This window comes from Pimephales promelas, chromosome 23 (assembly GCF_988280905.1).
Source record: "Pimephales promelas chromosome 23, fPimPro1.hap1.1, whole genome shotgun sequence".
NCBI lineage: Eukaryota > Metazoa > Chordata > Actinopteri > Cypriniformes > Leuciscidae > Pimephales > Pimephales promelas.
The window spans coordinates 26,081,552-26,106,892 of NC_142791.1; the positions used below are offsets into that span (position 1 = coordinate 26,081,552).

At 35.2% G+C, this 25,341-nt stretch overlaps 2 protein-coding genes across 3 annotated transcripts in view; both read right to left on the reverse strand.

Moving 5' to 3' along the window:
• The window catches only part of pi4kaa (phosphatidylinositol 4-kinase, catalytic, alpha a), a 48,253-nt gene extending 41,280 nt beyond the window's left edge, over positions 1–6,973 (reverse strand). For both annotated transcript variants that reach the window (XM_039678157.2, XM_039678156.2), the window contains exons 1-10: positions 6,764–6,973; positions 5,367–5,483; positions 3,492–3,585; positions 3,319–3,407; positions 2,851–2,923; positions 1,884–2,146; positions 813–879; positions 517–668; positions 335–400; positions 148–244 (exon numbers count right to left, since the gene is read on the reverse strand). In XM_039678157.2, coding sequence (XP_039534091.2) covers positions 148–244; positions 335–400; positions 517–668; positions 813–879; positions 1,884–2,146; positions 2,851–2,923; positions 3,319–3,407; positions 3,492–3,585; positions 5,367–5,483; positions 6,764–6,859 — 1,114 coding nt within the window. In that variant the 5' untranslated portion in view covers positions 6,860–6,973. The remainder of the gene's footprint in view (positions 1–147; positions 245–334; positions 401–516; positions 669–812; positions 880–1,883; positions 2,147–2,850; positions 2,924–3,318; positions 3,408–3,491; positions 3,586–5,366; positions 5,484–6,763) is intronic.
• Positions 6,974–9,489: 2,516 nt separating this feature from the next.
• Positions 9,490–25,189, reverse strand: slc25a1b (slc25a1 solute carrier family 25 member 1b). Its single transcript, XM_039678158.2, has 9 exons — positions 24,916–25,189; positions 18,012–18,119; positions 17,430–17,529; positions 15,378–15,516; positions 14,993–15,077; positions 13,602–13,706; positions 13,406–13,521; positions 13,244–13,317; positions 9,490–11,791 (listed from the first exon to the last, which is right to left on the reverse strand). The coding sequence occupies exons 1-9, from the start codon at positions 25,025–25,027 to the stop codon at positions 11,677–11,679; spliced, it is 954 nt and encodes a 317-aa protein (XP_039534092.1). The 5' UTR covers positions 25,028–25,189; the 3' UTR covers positions 9,490–11,676.
• Positions 25,190–25,341: the final 152 nt, after the last annotated feature.

Here is a 25,341-nt window from a genome sequence, read left to right on the forward strand (position 1 = left end):
ATGACACTATTGTCTTTTTAGAGCTGCTTTAGAGTATAATTGAATTCTGTTGACATCATTGAATCATTATTTTCCTGTTTATCACTGTTAAGCTTCTTAATATAAAGCGCTATGGAAATAAAGGTGACTTGACTTATTTACATTTACCTTTCATGTAGTATAAAGTGTCCCTCAGCATTTTAAAAATGGCCACATACAGCGGATCACTGAACGTCTTGTAGTTCAGATTAGCAGCCGCATTGACCTGTAACAAAGAGCAAAGGCCCACAAATCAACACATTGTCTTTTGAACCGAACAAACATAAAGCAGCGGGATCTGAATCAAAGTATATACCTCTAGAACTTCAACCATATTCTGATCCAGTGTCTTCATAAAAGATTCGGACACAAAGTGCTCAACCTACCCAAGAAGATAAAGCAACAACAAAAACATCAACGGAGTGAACATGAAAACACAGGTGGCATACAAGTCCAACGTAATATACTGAAGCTATAGAGACATTGCAGATTATTAACCATTTGCAGAAGCTGCCTCAGTAAATCCAGTGGTACATCAAACTCTTTACTGTTGCTGCCCGTGAAGAGAGGCGAGACGGAAAAACTGGAGCTTATGGTGGAGAAATAGTAGTCTGGGTCTACAGCGCTGCCGTCAGGGAGGTATGAGCCAGCTGGAGCACAAAAACAAGACCACGTCAGGACACATCAAACCAAGACAGCATTCGTGGACATCACAACCTTGTCCAAACATGTCTATTGTATTACTAAATACTAAGTAGGCAAACCTGTAAAAACGCTGTTCTTTTTAAAGTTACCTTCAAAATAAGGAGCAGAAGGGTCAGAAGGGGAACCTGGAGGAACTCCGGCACGCTCTGGACTGGCCTATAAAACACAAAGAGGTCATTACAGACACAAAAATCACAATTTCAACTAATGCTACACTTATTGGCTAAATCATATAGGCCTGGTTACACAGATTAGGCCATTTTGTAAACGTTCCTTAGAAAAAAACTTTATGTGTGTGCATCTCGAGACAAAACAATGAAACTGACATATTTTTTTTAGAGAGTTGCTTTCAGTTAAAACAGCTCAAACATGCATTTTAGTCTTGTCTGTATTAGAAATAGAATTGATATTCTAGTTTTTTTTTTTTTAAGTATGTATGTGCAACTCTAGAGTTTGCATTATATAGCTTATGTTCTGATCGCTGCAGTCTCGCTTTAAAGATGCAGACACCCTCTCATAAGGGGCTTTTGCACCAGAGAAACCTTTTCATAGATCCTAGAACCATTGGCGGAAGTACCCGTTTTTTTGGCGTGTTTTCACCTCAGGAACTTTTGGAGAAACTAATTTAGGGTCTAAACCAGCACTAAACGGACTATCCATGACTTTAGAGTAAGCTGATTGGCCAAACGCATGGGAAACAACAGCACCCGCCATAAAAAAAAAAAAGCTGTTATAGCCTACATATTTACTCCACAAAATAACTCTACGAACATGGAAAACAGTGAAAGATGGGACTCTTAACCTTAACTTTGAGGGGACCAAGCGAAACATGATTATGTATTTCTGTTCAGCTAGCGACAATAGAAAACAAACATACGGCAAACGCTAATACCTTTTCATATACTGTCTACTTTCTATGTATAACACTAACAGTTCTATCTAATTACGTATTTGACAGGACTGTTAGACAGATCTTAAACTAATGAACGTTCTAATGCCGTTCTCAGCGCCGTCAAAATAAAAGTCACAACAACAAGCGTGGCTTACATCACTTATTATGTTCCTAATAGCGGTACGAATGCAACCAGGAAAACGTTCCTAGGGGAACCATTACCCGGTGCGAAAGCCCCTATGGTGGAGGGAGAAGATGCACTCGGTACCTGTTGTGAGATGCTGGAAACACTGCTGGTTTTACGGCGTAAAGAGTCGCTCTGGTAGACGGCGAGGAACGAGGTGGGTAGGATGGAGCGGAAATCGTTAAAGGATCGTCGTCGGGTCACCTCCGACCCCTCTCCTGTGCCCAGGGTCTGATGGCTGACCCGTGGGAAGAGTTTAGACAGCAGTGGCTCCTCTGTGTTGCTGTAGCGGCCAAACGCTCGCACCACTCCGAGCAGACAGGGCACAGTGTATTTACACAGGTATTCTGGGTAGGAAAATCAGAAGAGAGGGTATAATTACTTCACACTGAAAACACCTTTAAGCCATTCAAAGTCAACATGAAATCAAAACTGACCCTATTAATTCATTCATTCATTCATTTTTTATTTAATTTTAAATCATTTCTTAATTTTAAAATATATGTATCTGGTCACATTGTGATAATTGCAAAGAAAAAACAATAGTTATATACTTTAATTATATATATATTTTTTTTTTAAATAAGAAATTAATACTTTTATCAGCAAGAATGCATTAAATTGGTCAAAAGTGAGAGTAAAGACATTTATTTTTTAAAAAGGGTCATGTGACACTGAAGACTTTCGATGGTGTAACGATGCTGAAAATTCAGCTTTGATCACAGGAATAAATATGTTTAAAATACGTTTTTTGTAATAATATTTCATTCACAATATTAATGTTTTTACTGTATTTTTAATCAAATAGGTGAGCAGAAGACTCCTTCAAAAACTTCTTACACAAAAAACTTTAGTGTAATTAATTATAAAATATTAACCAATGATTTGACAGTCCATGTTTCTTGATCCAATCAGATCCAGATTTATAAAATAGAATCCCACTCTTCATTTTTTCCAGGTGATTGATTTGACTCACATTATGAAAGTTATGAATTTCACATGAACATCTAAAAATAAAGAATAGCATTCAGGTCAGGTAGAAAACACTGACCTTTATCTTGGCCTTCGATGTTCTGACACATTTCCTGCAGCACCTGCATGAGGTTCATCACGGCCTCCAAAATCTGAAAGAGATTTGAGAAAATTTAAATGTATTAGTTCTGCTCTCTTCTCTTTAGACCTCAGATGCACAGCATAATTCATTTAACATGAATGATAACGAGAGACGTTGTACTGTCGCATTCACAGGTGTTAATGTTCAGTTAGTGATGTAATACAACCTATTAAACTTGTTTTTGTTACATCAAATTATAACTGACATCTCTCAATACAATCATGTGTTATGTGGTGAGAAATTAAGCCTCTCTTTTTAAATACAATAGGGTAGCAAATTAGTCTAAAGCTGCTAATCAAAGAAACACTGACAGAAACTAGAAACTTGATTTGAATGATCCTGGTTGAAAAATAAAAAGTAGATTTATTCAGATAATCTTGGTAAACAACTGCAAGTTGAACGCACCTGGATTCGCATAGACTCGTCCATCTGGGCCACATCTGAGAGCATCGTCACCAAACTGAAGGAGAAGTTCTCCGCAATGGGGAGTGTGTCTGAACACAAGGATGAGAGACACGTAAGATCAGGAACATTTGAGAATGAAGTAAGGAAATGTGATAAAGAAGACAGAATTATACCTCGTCCTTTCCTCTCTGAGCTCTCCTCGATCCATTGCACTCTGGGCAATCCCTTCAGCAAAACCAACAAGTATGGGACAATAGTGTCCCTGTGCTGAAGGAGTAAATGAACATACATTCAGCACACAGACCAGCGCTGCTAAACAACACCAGTTCACTTTGATTAACACAAGATCCCATTAACTATCAAAATACACATCATTTATTTATTTTTCAGATTTTGAAAAATATATATTTTAAGAGATATAACCATTTAAATTTATTTTGAGTCAGTTTTGACATGGAAAGCCAACTGTGGCTTTACCTAAGAAATAGTTTTAGGTTTTTTTAGGGCTGTCAAACGATTAATCGCATCCAAAATAAAAGTTTGTGTTTACATAATATATGTGGGTGCACTGTGTATAATTATTTTATATATATAAATACACACACATGCTTGTATTTTCATGTACTGTATATAGATTTATATATAATTTATATTATATATAAATACAAATATTTTATATATAAATAATATTTTTTTCTTAAATATTCATGCATGTGTGTGTATTCATATATACACAAAATAATTATACACAGTGCACCCACATATATTATGTAAATGCAAACTTTTATTTTGGATGTGATTAATCGCGATTAATCGTTTGACAGCCTTAGTTTTTTTTACATTCATTAATTAGATATGCAAAAATTACTTCTGAAATTATCCTCTGTCCCATATGTCACACACTTTTAAGGCTGAATGGGCTCTATGCACGGCGTTATTTCCGGTGAAGGATTAAGGATGCTCGATAACTTCCGCCGATCATAGAGTCCAATGCAATACCGAGAATTTATATTGAATTTTATACTCCATGGTTATACTAATGAAACGTTAGTCACAAAAACAGATAAAACAGACACCCCTCGTTGTGTTTATGCTTCTTTTTAAAATTATATTAAATAAACATAACTATATATAAAATTACATCTAAACGTATGTACGTTTCGTTTCAAAGACGGGAGGACAGTAAATATTGAAGACTGCCATAATCCCGTTTTCTCCGGTTTTCCTCCGCTTTAATCTACACAACCGGAAATGGACGAGCATCCTTACGTCAAATGCGGAACTTATGCGTGCATATAGCCCATTGTATTGGTAATATGCATATAGAACTATAAACAGTAAACAGACAAAAGATGTAGGCTAAGTGACATAAAAAATAAACTATATCTAAGGAACCATTAATGAACAAAAAGCAAAGAGAGTTTGAAATAGAATTCCACATTTCATTCTGCTGCCACCTACTGATGAAGCATTGTAGATTCAGGCTGTTGATCATCTTTAACATCTCAAATTGAAATTTATACAAGTAAAATGAATATAATTTGTTTGAAAAAAATTCCAGAGTGATATTTTTGTTGTTTTTGTGTTGGAAAAGTATATGCATGTTTCATAAATTTAGATATTTCTAATTAAATGAATACTGGAAAACTTAGTTTATATGTTCTAATAAATGTCACATAGGCCTAATGATATATTCATATACAATTTCTCATGAACATTTTCTTGCATTACAGTGGATTTGCTCTAATTATTTAATGTAATGTAAAATCTCAAAGTATTTAATAAAAAGGACGGTAACTGTAGTAATAAAGTAAAACACAGAAACATTCACTTATTAATAAGATGCTCCTGATCAGATACAATATGGTTTTAGTTTTAAAATATAAAGTTTTAACTGTTTTATAAGCTCACGTTCCACTCTGTCACAACTGACCCGGGAATACGAAAGGTGATACAGTTTTTTAATACAGCAGGAGGGTTAATGTGTCCCGCTCTCCCCTATTTGAATGAAGAAAGCTGATGTGTGTGGCCGTTTTAAAAACCAGTACCTGCAGCTCAGACTCCACCAGGAAGATGCCGAGTGCAATCACAGCATCTCTCCTCCGCTCATCCAGCTGGAAAACACCACGGATGTCCACGGGACACATGCATTGTAGCTTCTGGACCTGTATTATGAAAATGTATTGAAAAAAAAAACAGCAATCTTAACCATGTGGAAGCTACGAGAGCCAGTCTGCCATTTGTCTTTAATTTGTATAAATAATAAGCATCATCTTACATGTGTCAAACTAACTACAGAGTAAAAAATCAGTTTAGTTATTATAGTTAACTAAAGCTAAAAACATATTTGTTCATTTAAATAAAGAATAAAACATCATGTTTTTTACATCTCAACACATGAGATGAAAAACTTTAAATAAAAAAAATTAAACTAACAAATAAATTTACATAACAAGTGCACACAAATCATGAAAACTTCTTGATGCAGTATTACAGTATGTAGAGAAGTTCCTCAATGTGTACGGAAGTTTATAACCTACTTCCCTTTAAAACAGGCTATCGATTAAGTCAGGTTATGTGATCAAAAAGTGACCAGAAAACCATCGTACATAAAGAATATAACATGTATAAATGAGTTTTAGGAGCAGCATCCCACACACTTGGTTTTAAATGAGAGCACCTTTACATGGATTTAAAGGCTCAGAAAAATGTTTTGTTCTGAGAGTCACAAATAACTTTTCTATAGAGATCCACCCTTGCAACGCCTATCTGGTTTTTCACGTCCTGTCAGGCAGTAATAACATGTGTCAGGGTTATTGTATATGTCAGTCTTTTAGCAAAAAGCTACTCTAAAATAAGCAATAAAGCTGAAACATCAGCAGGCACACCAGTGAATTAAAAGGCATACTGTAAATCAATAAACAGTTAGCCTATGTCCGAACGAAAATGAAATATAAAGGTTGTGTGTATATAATATAAAGTGATAGATTCCACTCCTAAAAAACAAGTGTATTGTGCATTTGAATACTAGAAGATTGTTTATTGTTACTATTATTATTATTGTTGTTGTTAGATTCATAGTTTTATCCTGTCATTGATTGTTCCCTACAACTGTATTGTAACGGAGCAGTAAATGAACAATTTTTACATTGCTTATTCAATTGAAATTAGTTTAAACTCAACATATAGATGATTACACATAGGTAATGATTAATAATGTAAATATCTTTATTTGAAGAGGACGAAAGTTAAACTAGTAACGTTAAAGCAATGACCGTGTAAAGGTATTGTCAGCCGTTTGAATGAATGTTCTTCGACATTTGGATATACATGTTAAAAAAGGTTATCCAAATAAGAGCGAACATTAGGTACAGGATTAAAGTATGGTTTGTTTTGGTTGTGTTAGCTGTTAGCTTCAGATGCTAATAGGAAGTAAAACTCTCACCTTGTCAATCGGAGCGGGTCGATGAGCAGCCAGAGAGCGCGCGAGAGACAGCACTGTGTTAAAGTAAAAACCTCGCGACGTCCCTTTCGACGACATTATTCATTTATATATTAAAACAACAAATAATATCTACATCTTAAAATGAAATGTTCGTCTAGTGACAGCTGATGAGAGCTGCGACTACGGAAAGCCCGAGCGCACATTTGGCAAGGTCATTATCGCGATAGAATAGGGTCTGGACTGGCTGCAGACACCAACGCAGTCTCAGCTTCATACGTCCAGCGAGACAAGGGTGAAAATACTGAGCGGTACAGCGCAAAGCGGGACGGGTGGTCACCCTAGATTGATTCAAATAATTTAATGAATGGTTGATCAAAGTTAAAGTTTATTGGGCAAGTGAAAAACCATTGCAAAAATGACACTGACCAGAGATTTAAATCAATAACTTTATGAACTTAACCTGAGGAAAGCTTAAATAGCTTCTAGACTAAAAGGTTTGTTATAAACTGAAGTCTGTGAAGTAGTTGGTGGGGCTAGGGTTCAAGTGGGAGAAACCAATGTGCTAAAGTTGACTTCTTTACATCCACAGATTCCTAGCGAGAGGGAAATGTCAGGACAAAAACAATAAAATCCTGCCCTCTTCGTTTAGTCCATAATAAGTTTGGTCTTTTTTTGGTCCAATTTTCTTTCTTAATTTATCCACTGCCTAAAATCGGTTAAAAAAAAAAAAAAAAACAGGAAGTGTGTTATAACTTCGGCATACATTAATACAGTAGATTTTGATGAAATTTCAGCTGTGTGTTCGCTGTAGGAAGCCGATGACATGGATGTGACTATTGTGAGTCAAAGTCATAGAGCCACCAAATGGCAGATGGAAGCATGTCACTTTCAAACTGCTTTGAAATCACCTTCTTATTTTTACCTAATTTCCTTCAAACTTTATCAGAATAATGCCTCGACATGGCAGACATAAACCTGCGAAAGGATTCTTGATATCTTGAATACTGTTGTTATGGCAATGCATCAAACTTTTATATTTATTTCTGGGACTCTTAGCATGCTTCAAATTGCATGAAACTCGACACACACACACACATCAGAGTTGTCAGCCAGTATAGACATGCGCAAAGCCTTAAAAATGGGTGTGTAGAAGCGTCACCTTTTAACTAAAGTGTTTGGTTTTAGTTTTCCCTACAGTGAACAAACTTGGTACATATTGCATATTATTCTCATCGAGCCGGATGACTTTCTAAAATTACAGTCATTAGCTCCGACCAACAGGAAGTTAGATATTTTTGTTTCAATGTGGATTTTTGGAATCAAGCTTTGAATTTTTAAATACTGCTCCAAGGAGCCTCAAACGATTCACACCAAACTTTCTCAACATGATGCCAATATATCGAAGAGGCTAAATTTCAAACGGATCTTGAATGAATTGAATCTTCCCCAAAGAGATGTTGAACAGGGGTCCTCAGAGCATTTTTGCTGAGCTTTATCCCCGAGACTATTATTAGTCCTACTTATAGTAGTCCTACTTCCTTCCTTGTTCATTCACTTTTTCTTTCAATCAGCTGTGCAGCTTGCAACTACATGTCAACTAACTCTATCCCTAACCCTACCAGTCTACTAATACTCTACTAACTCTCTAGTGAGAGTTAGTAGACATGGAGGTGCAACGTTATTTATAGTCAACTAAATGTGATAAAAGAACCATCCAAATAAAGTGACACCATTTCTTTTTATTAAAGCAAAGTGTGGACTTTTTTTTTGTGAGTTCCTCTGTGATATTATCCAAGAAAGATAAAAAGTTGTATGAGAAAATATAATTGTACTTCTGAGTATTTTCTGCTTAAAACTGCAGTGAACCAAAGACAGTTTCAAAAACACGGTTTGAAATCGCTAGTGTTTCTGACGTCACAAACGCTTGTTGATGTACAAGCAGAATGTGGATTATACGCCTTCAAAGAAAAGATGGATCACCGAGTTTAAGATATCCAAATTGTTGGATATTACTCTCGTCTCCTTAAATTACGTATAAAATTTCAAAGGACACCTCTGTAACTTTATTATTTACTTATTTGTAATTGACCGTACTTTTTCCCCACTGAATCTTTTCATATTTAAATGTTGAAAATGGCAGTTTAATACATTTCTAAAGTATTACAAGTACAACTCCACTTGGGATTGCATCAAAGAAAATAGTATCTATACATTGATGAATTCTGAATATGATAAAAGCATGCCTCGTTCATTAAGAAACTGACACACATACATACGCGGCGCCAACATCAATTACGCCACATATATAATAAGTAGGGCTGTGCAAAAATTAATTGCGATTAATCGCATCCAAAATAAAAGTCTGTGTTTACATTATATATTTGTGTGTGCTGTATATAATAATTTTGTATATATAAATAAACACACATGCATGTATATATTTAAGAAAATGTGTTATTCATATATAAAATATTTAAATTTATATAATATAGATTATGTATTTATAAATATATACAGAATTTAAGCGCAAATAATTCTTAAATATATACATGCATGCATAGGTATTTATATATACAAAATAATTATATACAGCACACACAAATATATAATGTAAACACAGACTTTTATTTTGGATGCGATTAGTCGCAATTAACTTTTGCACAGCCCTAATAATAAACATTAATTTCTGTCAAATATATTTACGAAAAGAAACGGACTCATTTGTCCAGTCAGCATAGTTTATTCTGGATAACAACATGAGCTGAAGGCACAATGTATTTTGTTTGTTTTGTTAGCATGACAATTAATGCATATTTAGGTCACACATTTGGAATGCATTCGGATTACTTTTACAGAAACACAAAATAAAATCCTGTTTCAACTTCGTGCCATAATCCCGGCAAAAGAGTTACGCCATACTGTTTACAAAGTCAAATAAACACTAAAGTTTGGCTGACACATGGTATCTCAGATATACGGCATTACATCTAAAACATGTCTTTCAACTTAGTTAAGAACCACAGGCACACATGATAGTTTTGACAATCGAACCTCTCTGTAAATTCAAGGCAGTTACACCTTCTCCCATAATCACACATGATGTGCGGTGAAGGCAAAACACAGCTGACCCATGACCTCTGAAAGGGTTGCACACTACACGTTAAGACAGTTTAGGTCTGGTGACAAGACAGTTTTGAAATACATTTGGAAAAAAAAAATATATTTTTACAATGTCTGTTGCATGTCAGTCTGCCACTGATCTGAAAGATATTGAATATGCTGAATATTTCACCTCTGTTGTCAGTCTTGAGGTAGGAGAGCAGAAGGGAAAAGACGATATAAGCACATAATGTTATTTAAGGCATGTACTGATCCGTGATCAGTATATAAGAGGCTCTGGTCAGATCTGTTGACCTTTTTAACATTATTTACAACATTCAACTACTGTTAAATAAGTAAACATTGTATTAGTATTAGAGTAACCTGGCTCTTTGGTGAAATAGCACCGTTCAGTTTTTGAAACGATTTGTGTTTACGCTCAGCATGTTGTGGAGACTGAGGCGTATAGTTATCATAACTGATACGACACGATTATATGTCACTGATATTAAGGTATACTGTTACGGAAGGGTGTAATTATACAAATTATGGAAATGAAAATGTAAACAAGTAAGAATTAAAAAAAATAGATCATACAATGTATTTTAGTATAGGCACTTAAAATAATCACTAAACCTGAACTGATACCAAATGTGAAAGTGCATGTATCATATGTACCACTATAAGGTATAAAACACATTTGTATGTTATAATTAAAAGCTTTGGTTAATTTAATGCATCTTGGAAAGTGACTAAAAATGAGTCTCTTACTCAGTGATTTCGTCTTGTTTTCCAGCACAAATATCTTAACTTGAGAGGCAAAATGAATTAAGATACCGTTGTTTTAATGTATATGAAAGCTCTTATATCTTGATAGCCCTATCTATATTGATATTGATTTCTCTACATTTACTGTATCTCTATCGATAACCCTACTATTGCTTCCTTTTTGGTCCTTTGATTATTAAAAACAAATGCCATAATAGAAAACTAAAAGTTAAATAAATAAATAAATAAAAAATAAAAGATTAAGTCTTGTTTTATGAAAAATGTATCAGAATTAAGAGAATTTTTTGTTGAAATCAAGACTGCGAAAATGGTCAGAAAATAAACGAATCTCCCCCATAAATGTATTTAATTTATTTTTTTAACCCGATATTTTTCTTGTTTTAAGGGTAAAAGCCACTCACTGTTAAATTTAAGATATTTGTAGTAGAAAACAAGACAAGGTTACTCTTTATTTTAAGGTGACGTAGTTACACATTACTGCATGTACTTACTATAGTAATAACAGTAAATGTAGTATAATTACAAGTAACTAACCCTATAGGAAGTACATAATGAATATTACTCAGTACTTATTTGAGTAAGTACAATATAACTATTGTCACCCTTAAAATAAAGTCTAACCCAAGACAAAAATAGTTAGGGTAAGATTATATATATATATATATATTCAAATTTCTAAGATGCATATTCTGTTTAAGCTTTATGGTGTTCATATAAGGCCTCCAGGACTTAGTATGTGATCACATGTAAGGAAAACAAACAACGGAAAACAATTATAATATCTGCACTATATATATAATATTTATACCTAATATTCAAAAAATAAAGATTAGATCCCTACATAAAAAAATTTTTTTTTTAAATTGTGGTAAATACTATTTATCTTTAGACTAATTTTCAAGTATTTGATTTCTGTCTCACATTAGTTGGTGTTGATTAAATGATGGTTATTAATTTCTTTGTCATCCGCGGTTGCAGATGTTTTGGCCCCTGTGTAAACGTCCCCGCTCCGCACCAGCGCTCCATTAATCTGTCTTCCACACCTTGTTGAGAACTTTAACCACTTCCTCGTAGATTATGAACACTATAGCCACGTCCAGACACACGCGACCTAACCGGGGGACGGTGCCTTTGTAAAATCTAGAGAATAGACAGAAAAAAGAGTCCATCACACAAAACCTTTCAGGTGTCATTATGAAATACATGGTCATTCGAATTCGGTAATGTGTGCATGGCATACAAAATATCATTTCATATATATACACTACCATTCAAAAGTTTGGGGTCGGTAAGATTTTTATGTTTTTAAAAAGTCTCTTCTGCTCACCAAGGGAGCATTAATTGGCAAAAATATATACAGTAAAAAGTGAAATATTAAAGTAATTTAAAGGAGTAGTTCACTTTTGAAAAAACTTTTGCTGATAATTTACTCACCCCCATGTCATCCAAGATGTCCATGTCTTTCTTTCTTCTTTTGAACAGAAATTAAGGTTTTTGATGAAAACATTCCAGGATTTTCTCCATATAATGGACTTCAATGGGGTCCAAACGGTTCAAGGTCCAAAAGACAGTTTCAGTGCAAACTGTTCAAAGGGCTTTAAACGACACCAGACGATGAATAAGGGTCGAAACGATCGCTCATTTAAAAAATAAATAACAAAGTTTAAGTTTTATAGGCACAAATGCTCGCCTTGCTCTGTTCTGTGACGCACGTTCGTGACTCTCCTGTTCGAACTCGTTCATCAAAATGAACGAATCTTTTTCCGAGTCATTTGGTTCATTTAACGAACGAATTGACTCGGAAAAAGATGATGAACTCTTATTCATAATCCCTTATTCATCGTCTGGAATCGTTTAAAGTCCTTTGAAGAGTTTGCAGTTTGTACTGAAAGTGTATTTTGGACCTTGAACCGTTTGATTCCCATTGAAGTCCATTATATGGAGAAAATCCTGGAATGTTTTCATCAAAAACCTTCATTTCTTTTCGACTGAAGAAAGAAAGACATGGACATCTTGGATGACATGGGGGTGAGTAAATCATCAGCAAAAGTTTTTTTTAAAGTGAACTACTCCTTTAATCTACTTTGAACCTCTATTAATCAAAGAATCTTGACTTAAAATAAATTAAAAAAAAACACGAATAATAATGATAAATGTTTCTTGGGCGGCAAATCACATCAGCATATTAATCCCCCAGGAAGAGTTCATGTTTTCTTGCGTGTCTGATGTTGAACTTGTGAACAATAATCACGTTGTTTGAATTCACCGATTGGCCGGAATCGGACAGTGAAAGGGAGTCCGGATCGAACCGGGTGAGTCCAGACAGCAGAGGATTCTGATCGCAAATCAAACAATGGTTTGTCCCAAAAGAATAATTAGTCTAATTGTCTATAATTAGTCTAATAATTAGTCTAAGTGTTACTGGTGTGGTCTGATGCGCGTGAGTGTAGGCTGTGATTGGATGATGACCGGTGTCGTGCGTGTGTCTGTTATCAGTCAGTGCTTAGATCAGACAGATAGATTAGGGCCAGAATACGGGACGTCCCGGCTAATTCGAGACAGTTGGACTAATTTAGTATCATGTTAACTTACGCAGCCGGTCCTTCGTGTTTCATGATTTTGACGGCGCAGTCAACGGTGCTCTTATATTTGTGAGCTTCCAATCCCTGCAAACATTATTAAAACAACATTGAAATATCCCATTCACATTTTCTATTTAATTTTGAATGTTTAACAATGTTTTTTCTTACACACCTGCATTCTAGTTTTGATCACATCCAGTGGTGTGTTTCCAAACACGCTTGCGGCTCCAGCAAAGGCTCCAAACATCCCGGTTATGAGGGGGTTGATAGTCTTATTGGGGTTATCACCTAATATTTATAGGGAACACATTGCTTGATTAGCACAAACAGTGCATATATATTTATAATTATTATATCATGTTTCATACCTTTGTACCAGTTTCTCAGAGAGGTCATTACGTAGAATCGGATGGCCTGGTTTGAGCCCTGCTTCAGGACTGTTGCGGTCAATCCCTGATATGTTCCTTTGAGTCCTGGGAAATAAGAAGAGATGGTAGTAATTGAAAAGACTTACAAAGCAGAAATATTCAGAGTCCCAACAAGTAATGGGGTCGTTTTCTATCGACTACAATGACTGGTTTGTATTGAAATGAGCGTCCTGTGGTTCAAATAATCGATTGGATCAGAGGTTGATTAAAGTGTGACGGTCACATGGATAGCTGAGTCACATGATGTTCATGTGAGATCAAACTAGACTGATTTATTATATGCAAATCTGTAAATGATAAAAGCTAAAAAAAAAACAGGTTTGTTTCAAACAAGGATTTAAGCCATCTAAATTCTCATATTCTCCATTCACACCAATTTTGTGCCAGTGTTATCATAAACTAAATATATAATTAATATTTATATATAAAAAACACTAGATGAAAAACTAATTTAAAACTAATCACTAAAAAACTCAAATTAAAAAGGACACTGAAAATACCCAAAATTTTAATAAATACTATACAAGTGTGTATAAATAATACTAAAATTGTGAATGAATGGCTTGCTCTATCTGTTGCACCCCCCGACTAACAGCATATGGTGATTATGCTCGATAATCTACTGCTTTTCCTGCACTTCCTGGATGTCAACGTTGAATTTACTGTTGAATTTTGAACCACTGAATTTGCAAATCGAAATAAAATGGACCGAAAATTGCCTGATGAATATTATAGGTTGTATTTTTAAACAGTTTGAATATTTTGGAAGTGAAATATGAACGGTGAAAATGGATTATTGAATTTTAAATAATAAAAATGTGTTTGAAATGTTTTGGACTGAAATATCAAAGCTTAAATATGCAACCATTTCAGCAAATACAAAATCCAACCCTTAAAATATAATGCATTAAAATGCAAGCAGGGTTAATGCAATGCCTTTTTTTTTTTAATCAATCAATCAAAATTTATTTGAAGGCGCTTTCCAGTAAAAAACATCAATGGACAACAATATAAAAAAACTGTACATAAGAAGCAATAGAATAGAGATGGAAGCTACATGTTAAAAGCTTGTCTAAGTAAAAAGGGTGTTTTCAACTGCATTTTAAAAGTCAGTGAAGTAATACTTCGTAGTTGAGGTTGAAGGTTAAAGTTGTTTGTTTCAAAAACATTTGCCATTATTTTACTTCCATATAAAACTATCAAATGAAATTAGAAACGGTTCTCTAGAAAAGCCGTTTCAGTTTATGTATCACAGATGTATTGGTTGTAAGTGTGTTTTGTCTCCAGGAGGTGGCGCTGCAGGACTAACCCTTCACCACACACACATGTACCTTGTGTTCGGATTATTTCCCTCACACCGTGGAAAAATCCTCTGTACTTTGGGTTCGCTGAGGACTGATCATGGATGAATTTGACCTGAAATTGGAGAAAAAAATAGAAAAATATATATAAAATGAACATCGAACACAGTTCAATCACTTCACACTGGTTATATTTCCAATGCATTTCAGATATAAATGCATTAAAATCTGTTAATACACTTGTCTGATGGTCTTACATAACAAGTAAAGCACAAGTAAACTGTAAGACTTCACATTTGTGTCTAGACTGCAAGTGAGCAATGCAATGTGATCAGACTAAAATATCACATGATTGCTCACTCTCTGTGTAGACCGTAAGTACCAGGCTCCGCATGGCATTAATCATCTCACACACCTTTACAGTCTCCATGGGACACACCACGACTACAGCCTCCGCGACTCCAGCACCCAGACCACAGATCAGCCCCCGCGTGCTGTCCAGCTTCCCAGACTCATCCCTCATCTTATTACTGAGGAACTCAAACATCCCAAACCTGCAGACATCAACACAAGCAAGTTTCCTGTTTAAAATGAAAAGAAAAAGCTTCCTTCTCGTTTACCTTGCAGAACTTTGATTTATGGGCCAACAAGGCATAAATAAATATGAATTAGGAATAAAGAAATAGCTATAAATATAAATGAATGCAACATAAATATATCCAAACATCTATATACATGTTTGTATATATTTTTATTTATAGGTATGTGTATATATTTACACTCAGCTAAAGGATTATTAGGAACACCACACTAATACTGTGTTTGACCCCAGAACTGCCTTAATTCTACGTGGCATTGATTCTTTAGAAATGTTGGCCCATATTGATAGGATAGCATCTTGCAGTTGATGGAGATTTGTGGGATGCACATCCAGGGCACGAAGCTCCAGTTCCACCACATCCCAAAGATGCTCTATTGGGTTGAGATCTGGTGACTGTGGCGGCCATTTTAGTGCAGTCAACTCATTGTCATGTTCAAGAAACCAATTTGAAATGATTCCAGCTTTGTGACATGGTGCATTATCCTGCTGGAAGTAGCCATCAGAGGATGGGGACATGGTGGCCATAAAGGGATGGACATGGTCAGAAACAATGCTCAGGTAGGCCGTGGCATTTAAACGATGCCCAATGGGCACTAAGGGGCCTAAAGTGAGCCAAGAAAACATCCCCACACCATTACACCACCACCACCAGCCTGCACAGTGGTAACAAGGCATGATGGATCCATGTTCTCGTTCTGTTTACGCCAAATTCTGACTCTACCATCTGAATGACTCAACAGAAATCCAGACTCATCAGACCAGGCAACATTTTTCCAGTCTTCAAATGTCCAATTTTGTTGAGCTCTTGCAAATTGTGGCCTCTTTTTTCTATTTGTAGTGGAGATGAGTGGTACCCGGTGAGGTCTTCTGCTGTTGTAGCCCATCCGCCTCAAGGTTGTGTGTGTTGTGTCTTCTTCACAAATGCTTTGCTGCATACATCGGTTGTAACGAGTGGTTATTTCAGTCAAAGTTGCTCTTCTATCAGCTTGAATCAGTCGGCCCATTCTCCTCTGACCTCTCGCATCAACAAGGCATTTTGGCCCACAGGACTGCCGCATACTGGATGTTTTTCCCTTTTCACACCATTCTTTGTAAACCCTAGAAATGGTTGTGTGTGAAAATCCCAGTAACTGAGCAGATTGTGAAATACTCAGACACCAACAACCATGCCACATTCAAAACTGCTTAAATCACCTTTCTTTCCCATTCTGACATTCAGTTTGGAGTTCAGGAGATTATCTTGATCAGGACCACACCCCTAAATGCATTGAAGCAACCGCCATGTGATTGGTTGATTAGATAATTGCATTAATGACAAATTGAACAGGCGTTCCTAATAATCCTTTAGGTGAGTGTACCAACAGTGTTATTTTAGTAACATTGAGGTACAGGTTTTATTCATATTTATAGTCTAGTCATATATATATTTACTTGTTTTTTTGTGATCTTTTTAATTAGTTTTATAGTATACTGTAGTATAGTATATATTTTCAATGTTTTTTTTTTACCATTTTAAAAACTAAATAATACAGTAATACATATGAAAGCGTTATATAAATCCCTCATTCATCCATCCATTCATTCATATTACATTTTTTCCCGTCATGGCGTCATCCTTGTGTTACACTATATGACCACACTCTTATTCAAGCTTTTAAACCATTCAAGCGTGACAAGACATGATGTGTCATGATGAGCAAGTTATACTCTACAAAAGAAACATCGAGCCGATGAAAGAGACTGGAAAATGTGGGCATCTCTCGGACAGAATAAGCTGCATTGAGCAACAGACTTCACACTGAGAGCAACAGATTTCACACGGAGAGCCAAAGGCCGGGTGTGTGAGGCTTATTATGAAGGTCTTACCTCACGGCAGCTTTGGGAATGGAGCCATAAAGCAGAGAGCTCAGACCCCGGTACAGGCCCTTCACCCCGTGACCCCGCACCGTCTGCTGCACACAGTCAACTGAGCAACAGAGAACCACAGCAATTCACCATCTTAATCAGCATTTTTGCATTATAATCTGAGACATTTCAAATGCGCTTGTAAACGTGAGTGGGTATGAATTATTAAAAGCATTAACTTCCTTTTCAGATTGTTCTAGCCTGATCCCCTGCATCCGATCATTCATCGGATTCGGGTTAAAAGAGAACATGACCAGCCTGTTGAAACGTGACCCTGCCGGTTGCACGCGTGTAACAAATGAACACTCAGTCAGTGCTGATAAACTTGTTGTGAAAAGGGGCCACAAAGTCCAGAGGCAGATAAAACCCAAACCTTGAACTTTGAACCTTCAAACCTGAGTGGACTCTGTCTCTGCTGATGCGTACTTACACATAATCATTACAGGAAAGTTCTCAGGACAAAACAGACGCAATTAACATGGAAACAATTGTTGAGTGTCTACTTAAGATAATAACATGAAGCCATTAGAAGTAAATACACACCGATGCCTTTGTACCGAGGCGGGTTTGCCCTCTCGTCTAACTGCAGCTGAGTTTTCACATACTCTGTCGGAAACGTGATGCAGATTTCAATGCCTCCGGCTATCCCACCTGCAAAACAGACAATTTATTCAAAAAAATATTAATAATACAAGCCGAAATGTAACAGATGGAAAATAATGCCATATTTAAAGGCTGTTTTGGAAAAAACAAACAGAAAACTACTATGCCAAGAAAAAAAAAATTGTCATGTATGTAAATATCTATCGATCTATTGATCGATCTATCTATCTATATTATATATATTAGAACTATTCTGGTCACTAAATGTGACTAATACATTTAAATTGCTAATAATGATTAATTATTGTTTATTTTAGTCAAGTAATTAAATGTACACTACTCTTAACCCTAAAAGCGTATTCTGGAGTTTTGATTTATTTAAAAAAAAATACTTCTCTTGATCTGAGCAGTACAAGACTTGGCTAGTTTGCCTCCTGAACACACACAATTTTTTTTTGACTCAATTCTACAATGTTAAGTGGGTGAAAAAAAAACTCCTTAATCTTGTATTTGGGTCAAAAATGGGCACCCATAGAATTGAATGGGAAAACTGTAATTTAGAGCATTCTAAAATAAGCCAAACAAAGACAGCAAAGTCACTTCATCTTTAGGTTTTAGCTCTAAGAACTTATTGGAATGATATTTTAATGTAGTTAAAACATTTTTTTTTTAAAAACCCCATAAAAATAAGCACAATTTACATAGAAAATATGGTACTTTTTGAAGTAAATAAATTCAAAAATAGCCCCAAAATAAAAATAAACACCATAAATGGATAGACAAAACTTTATCGAAGACAGTGATATAACATTTATAATAAATAAAAATATAGATCACACCTGAGTCCTCTGTGCCCACATTTGTCCACAATTACAGGATTAAAGGCTATAAAGTGAATACGGTTTGACGGCTATTTTTTTAAAAGTTCAAATGTAATTTATTCCTGTAATCAAAGCTGAATTTAACCATCATGTCACATGATCCTTCAGAAATCACTCTAATATGCTGATTTACTGCTCAAGAAACAGTCGTGCTGCTTCATATGTTTGTGGAAACCATGATACATAGTATTATTCAGGATTCTCTTTATGAATATAAAGTTCTAAAGAGCAGCATTTATTTGGATCTTCTGAAAAATTATGAATATCCCTTTTGATAAATTGAATGTGTCTTTTAACGGTGGTGTATTACGTGCTTTTAAAGCGATGATCACCTCTATGAATAAGGAATGCCTTGTAAATGTGTTAACCTCAATGATGTGTCGCCACCTTAACTGTGTGTGTTGAGCACATCTGCAGGAGAGGGGGCGTGTCCATCTGTGATTGGCTGACTGGACCCGCCCCTGCTCGTACAGATGGGTGTGACTGTGAAATGAACGTCCTGTTCTTTAATCAGATCTCAACTTTGTTGACACATTTACGCTTCTTTTACTGTGTGCCATGTGTGCAGAAAAGCTTCAAATGATCAATCAAAAGGGTTTGATTCGGCAAGCAGACGTTATTATACACTCTATACGTGTTAATGTAAAAATGCATTGCTCTTTCATAGCTCAGGAGTTATTTTTCATTTAAGTATCAACTTTGTCTGACGTGTTTCTACTAAAATAAACAGCAATGAGTCAATAGTTGTCATACAGTTGGGGTACAGAGCTATGAAATGATCCTGGATAGACGTTCACAAAAGCTGACGAGAAACTTTATTTTAAAGTCCTGTTTCCCATGCACTTAATAACCAGGTACTGTGTGAACCTACCCCTAAACCTTACCTTAACTCATGTGGTGGTTACCTTATTTTACCCAGTATTTTCTACACTGTAATTTACTGTTAAATGAATTGCAACCGAAACGTTTGCATTCATATTAATATCTCTTAAACTTTGATGGCGGACTTGTGTCAAATCTGAGCACAATTGGAGACACTTCCTAGATTTCTTTCGAAACTTCACACTGAAAAAAACATTTGGTGTAGAAACTAATTTATTTTCAGAAATTGCTTGTAAATTTTTACTAATAATAACAAAGAAACAGCAACAACGGACTGAATTAAGAAGTAGAATGACGATAGTCTACATGGCTGTCTAGAGAAGAAAGAAAACATCTTTCTTTCCTATGGGATGTACTGAAACGCATATTGTATCATCTAAATAATCGACACTGTTGTTGAACTGAACACTATTGTCTTTTTTAGTGCTGATTTACAGCAGAATTTGTCTATTATTTGATGAAGTTTGCATCATGAAATTCCGCTCAATGATTTCTGATGTTTCCCCCATGCATTAACTACAGTTTCTCTGAATTGTTTGTGTTAATTGTCTCCTATTAGATGTTTTGTTCACATCGATGATTCCTGGTACAACTGTGCTCTCTGGAGAGCTGAGGATTTGTTTTAATACATACAAACACATTTTCAGTAAAAAGCATACCCGTTTAACAGGTTTTGATAAAACTGACGAGCACATATCTGTCTAACAGCAGGTGAAACAGCAGGTTATACTGGATCACATATCTCTTCGGTCCTCGAGCCACACACACACACATACACACACACACACACACTGCCCTGAGCGAGAGAAGAGGAGCTGAAACATCCCCACATCACCAAAACATACACACCACACGACCATGGAAGAATAAGACCATTTATATATAAATGAATATTCTTATTTTATATAAATATCAAACTATACACTAGAATTTTATTTGATTTAAAAGGCTCTTCTGCTCACCCAGACTGCATTTATTTAATCTAAAATACGGTAAAAATATTGCGTAATATTATTATATCATATTGTAAACTGTAATTTATTCCTGCACTGTAAAAAAAATTGTTGGTTTAACTTAAAAAAATGAAGTAACCTTTTTTAACCTTAAAAGTGTAAGTTCATTGAAATGGAAAAATTGAGTTAATACAATGGAGATTGATTTAATCATCAGAAACTCAAAATATTAGGTTATCTGAACCACATAAATTATTTAAGTTGATTTGACAAAAGAAAAAATGTTGTGATTACAAATCATGAACATATTTTTTGATGCAAAGTTTTCAGCATCATTACTGACATCTTCAGTGTCTACGGAAGCCCTGAACCGTAACGTAAAAAAAAAAAAAAATGTAAAAAATTAAAAATCTAGCATTTCGAGATTAAAGTCGAAATATTTCGAGAGATCAGAGTACGAGAATACAGTCTTCCGTAGAGGATACAGAATGATGCACTTAAAATGTATGTATTTACGGTCAGGGAGACAGAACGGTTACTGTTACTGAACGGTTACAGAACGGTTACACCTCAAAAACACTGACACTAGCACCTGTGTAGAATTTTGTTGAAAGCCCAGATAAAAGTAAGCTTCTATTTTGTGTTTATCCATGGCAGTTCGACTTCACAAGTGCATTTATTTACACACACGCGCTCTCAGCTAGTGGACGCGCACTGTTATGAATGCACACTTCTATTATCGTAATGTTTCGACTTTGATCTCGAAACATTTCGACTTTAATCTCGAAACGTTTCGACTTTAATCTCGAAACGTTTCGACTTTGATCTCGAAACGTTTCGACTTTGATCTCGAAACGTTTCGACTTTGATCTCGAAACGTTTCGACTTTGATCTCGAGACGTTTCGACTTTGATCTCGAGACGTTTCGACTTTGATCTCGAAACGTTTCGACTTTGATCTCGAGACGTTTCGACTTTGATCTCGAAACGTTTCGCCTTTGATCTCGAGACGTTTCGACTTTGATCTCGAAATGTTTTGAGATCAAAGTCGAAACATTACGATAATAGAAGTGTGCATTCATAACAGTGACTTTCGACTTTGATCTCGAAACGTTTCGACTTTGATCTCAAAACGTTTCGACTTTGATCTCAAAACGTTTCGACTTTGATCTCAAAACATTTCGACTTTAATCTCGAAACATTTCGACTTTAATCTCGAAATGCTAGATTTTTTTTAACGTTGCGGTTCAGGGCTTCCGTAAGTGTCACATGATCCTTCAGAAATTATTCTAATACGCTGATTTTCTGCTCAAGAAACATTTCTGTTTACTATCAGTGTTGAAAACTGGATCATATTTTTGACTTGCTACAACAATAGTTATAAAGGAAGTTTATACCACTAGTTCTCTTTTGTAGAATTATATGAAACTAACTGATGTATCAGTACTAGGACACATGTCACGGCCAAATCTCTATATACAGCTGGCAAATAAAAGCAAATAGCACTTTACACACTCCACTATCAGATTCTTCAAGGAAGCGAGGAATAGCGCTCCAGACAGAACTGTGCCCAGGTTCACAGGCATTGCTTAGGTCTAGTCCCAGACATGCACGTTTGAGCCGTTTGATTTGACTTCCACAGACATATCTAAAAATAGTTTGAACAATGACACTATTTTCTTTTAGATTCTCGGTTTGCATCATTGAATTATTTGCCTGTTTATGTACTAATGACACACCTAATCCGGCTTTACGTCTATGATGCAATCAATGGTGTTGTGTGTGTGTGTGTTTGCGTGAGCGCTGAGAGGTGTGTGTTTTTCTGCTGAGCTATCTGTTCAAACTGGAGTGCTAGGATGACTGGTCTTTCATCAATGGGTCAGCAGAAAGGAATATTGTTTCAGAGGTGGAGAAAGTCATTCCGTTGTTGCAACAATTAAATGTTTACAATTACTTTGAACATTTGAATAAACGTGAACTGTGACATCTATTGAATGCATCTCTCATAATCTAGTGCACTTGTTGTTGCATGTTCTAGTTATTAAACAAACATTTGGCAAGAACGACACTCACAATGCAACTGCATTCCATGTTACTGTGTAAATGTGACCATGCCTCATCCGTCATCATGCGTTCAGCACATTTATCACTCAATACTGAGGCCATGAGCTTCATGCAGAACGCCATGAGATGTGAGTGGAACTATTATGAGTTTCTCATTAACTGTCGCTGCCCTGGCAAGACATTAACCACACTAGCTAGGGACACTTCAGGGAGGAGTGGAAAAAGACAAGCTACAACAACACGTCTAGTTATCCTGATGCCGAGGTCAGGCTAAAAGAAACATTCAGTATTCTGACGCAAAACACAAAGAATGTTAATGGATTGCATAATTTAGAATCAGGGGTCAAATACAAATATTATAAGAATTGAAAAAGATGGTATATGCATCAAATTAAATAAATAAATTAGGGCTGTTAAACGATTAATCGTGATTAATTGCATCCAAAATAAAAGTTTGTGTTTACATAATATATGTGGGTGCACTGTGTATAATTATTTTATATATATAAATACACACACATGCTTGTATATATTTCATGTATATACTGTAAGATTTATATATAATTTATATTATAAATATAAATATTTTATATATAAATAATATTTTTTTCTTAAATATACATGCATATATACAAAATAATTATACACAGTGCACTCACACACTTACATATATTATGTAAACTTTTATTTTGTATGCGATTAATCGCGATTAATCGTTTGACAGCCCTAAAATAAATATATTATTTATATATTTTATATATTTCATTACTAGAAAATTCAATCAAGATAAGATTAGATACACACAACCCAAACTAGAATTAAAAAAAAGATTAGATACAAATTATTTTAGTTTTATTAATATTTTGAATAAGATTTTTTTTTTAAATTTCAATATGTCCTTTTGTCTTTTTATTTAATATTGATATTTTGAATTAAAAAATGTATTTTAGTTATAGTTTTATTTCTATCTAATAATTATAGTGCTTCAACATTACTAATTTGTTTAGTTTCATTTTTAGTTTAACTTTTTGTTTAATAGTTTAACTATTTGTGTTTTATTTTATTTCAGCTTTAATTAAATTATTTTTAATAGTTTTAGATAAGGATAATAACCCTGATTGTTACTTATTAGCTCCAAATAATAATGATGAAATTTCCTTTGCATTCCTTTAAGATTTTTTTCAACCGCTTGTTAAATATTAAACAAAAAGGCCCTTATAACAGCGATAAAGAAATACTTTCTTTATCAATAAAGGAAAGGGAAGAACTTGACTGGGGTCATATCTCACCCCAAAAATCTGAAACAAATAAATTATATTTTGCTTACAAAATCAAGCCCTTTTAGCATTATTTTCATGACATTTGTCCACCTCTTTACCATAATGCAAAACAAAATATTAATAATGATTGTATTATTGTAATTGTATGCAATGACTTTGATTGTATGCAATGACTTTAATGATTGTATGCAATGACTTTAAATGCAAGTATTTATACAGCATTATCTGTAATGCCTTTAATGTATGCTTATTTAAAATTAAACAATTGTGTTACAGCAATTTGTACGTTTAATAAAACTACTGTATTTCACCTCAGAAGTAAAATGAAAACAATTTTACAATACAAAAGTCCCTGAAAAGGATGGCATTAAATGACATAAAGAACGAAATGGGCTTAATTGTCATTAATGCAATAAATACAATATTCTCCTATTTGTTTTGTTTTGATTTGATTTTGGGGTGTACTATGAGGTTCCCCTGACACATTCCATTTTGTTACATTGTAACACAGAAGTTCTACACTGTATCAAAGCGCTTTTGTTACTTTGTATCAGTTCCAGTGAAACAGCCACACACTGACACGCACACACACGCGATAGTGTGAATACTCGCCTGTGCAGTGATGATGACTACAGCCCTGTAGGGATCAATCGAGCAGAGGACTTGTAAACAGTGTGGATGACAGTGCAAAAACTGTGGCACAGCTGATCTTGAGTCAGTCACAGCATTAACAGAAATGACTTTCACAGTTTTATAATGATTCACAAGCACAGAAACACACTTACCTGCTAAAATAGCCTTTCCAGGGTGTGTGAGTTTGGCTTGTCCGGCGGGCGCAGCGGCTGATAAAAAGTGCGGTCTGTGGAAAGGACTCACAAATTTCGGGTTCACTGACATTTTTCTTGTTTAATATCAGGGTCTGCAGAGAAAAGCGCCTCCTGCTCAGCAGAAACTGTATTTGTAGTGCAAACGCCGCTCATAAGTGAAGTGACGGGCTCTCTGAGAAATTTTGACAGCCCGAAGTTTCCTGCTCTCTGTGTAGTGTGTGTGTGTGTGTTTAAGGGAGGGACGGTCTCTGTCGCAGCGCCATATTTCTAACAAAATCATCATCAGTCGTGTTAAGGTGGAACGGACATTTTTTGTTAAAGGTTCATTGGCATGCCCTGAATGTGAAAAAACACATTACAACATCATATCAGTAAAAACGAGCT

Excerpts from the sequence above, each read along its gene's own strand:
- slc25a1b (XM_039678158.2), bottom strand. The coding sequence starts at position 25,027 with ATGTCAGTGAACCCGAAATTTGTGAGTCCTTTCCACAGACCGCACTTT. Across the intron at positions 17,530-18,011 it reads GCCTCGGTACAAAGGCATCG|TTGACTGTGTGCAGCAGACG; the intron begins GTGTGTATTTAC and ends TCTGTTGCTCAG. Across the intron at positions 13,318-13,405 it reads TGATCAAAACTAGAATGCAG|GGATTGGAAGCTCACAAATA; the intron begins GTGTGTAAGAAA and ends TAATGTTTGCAG.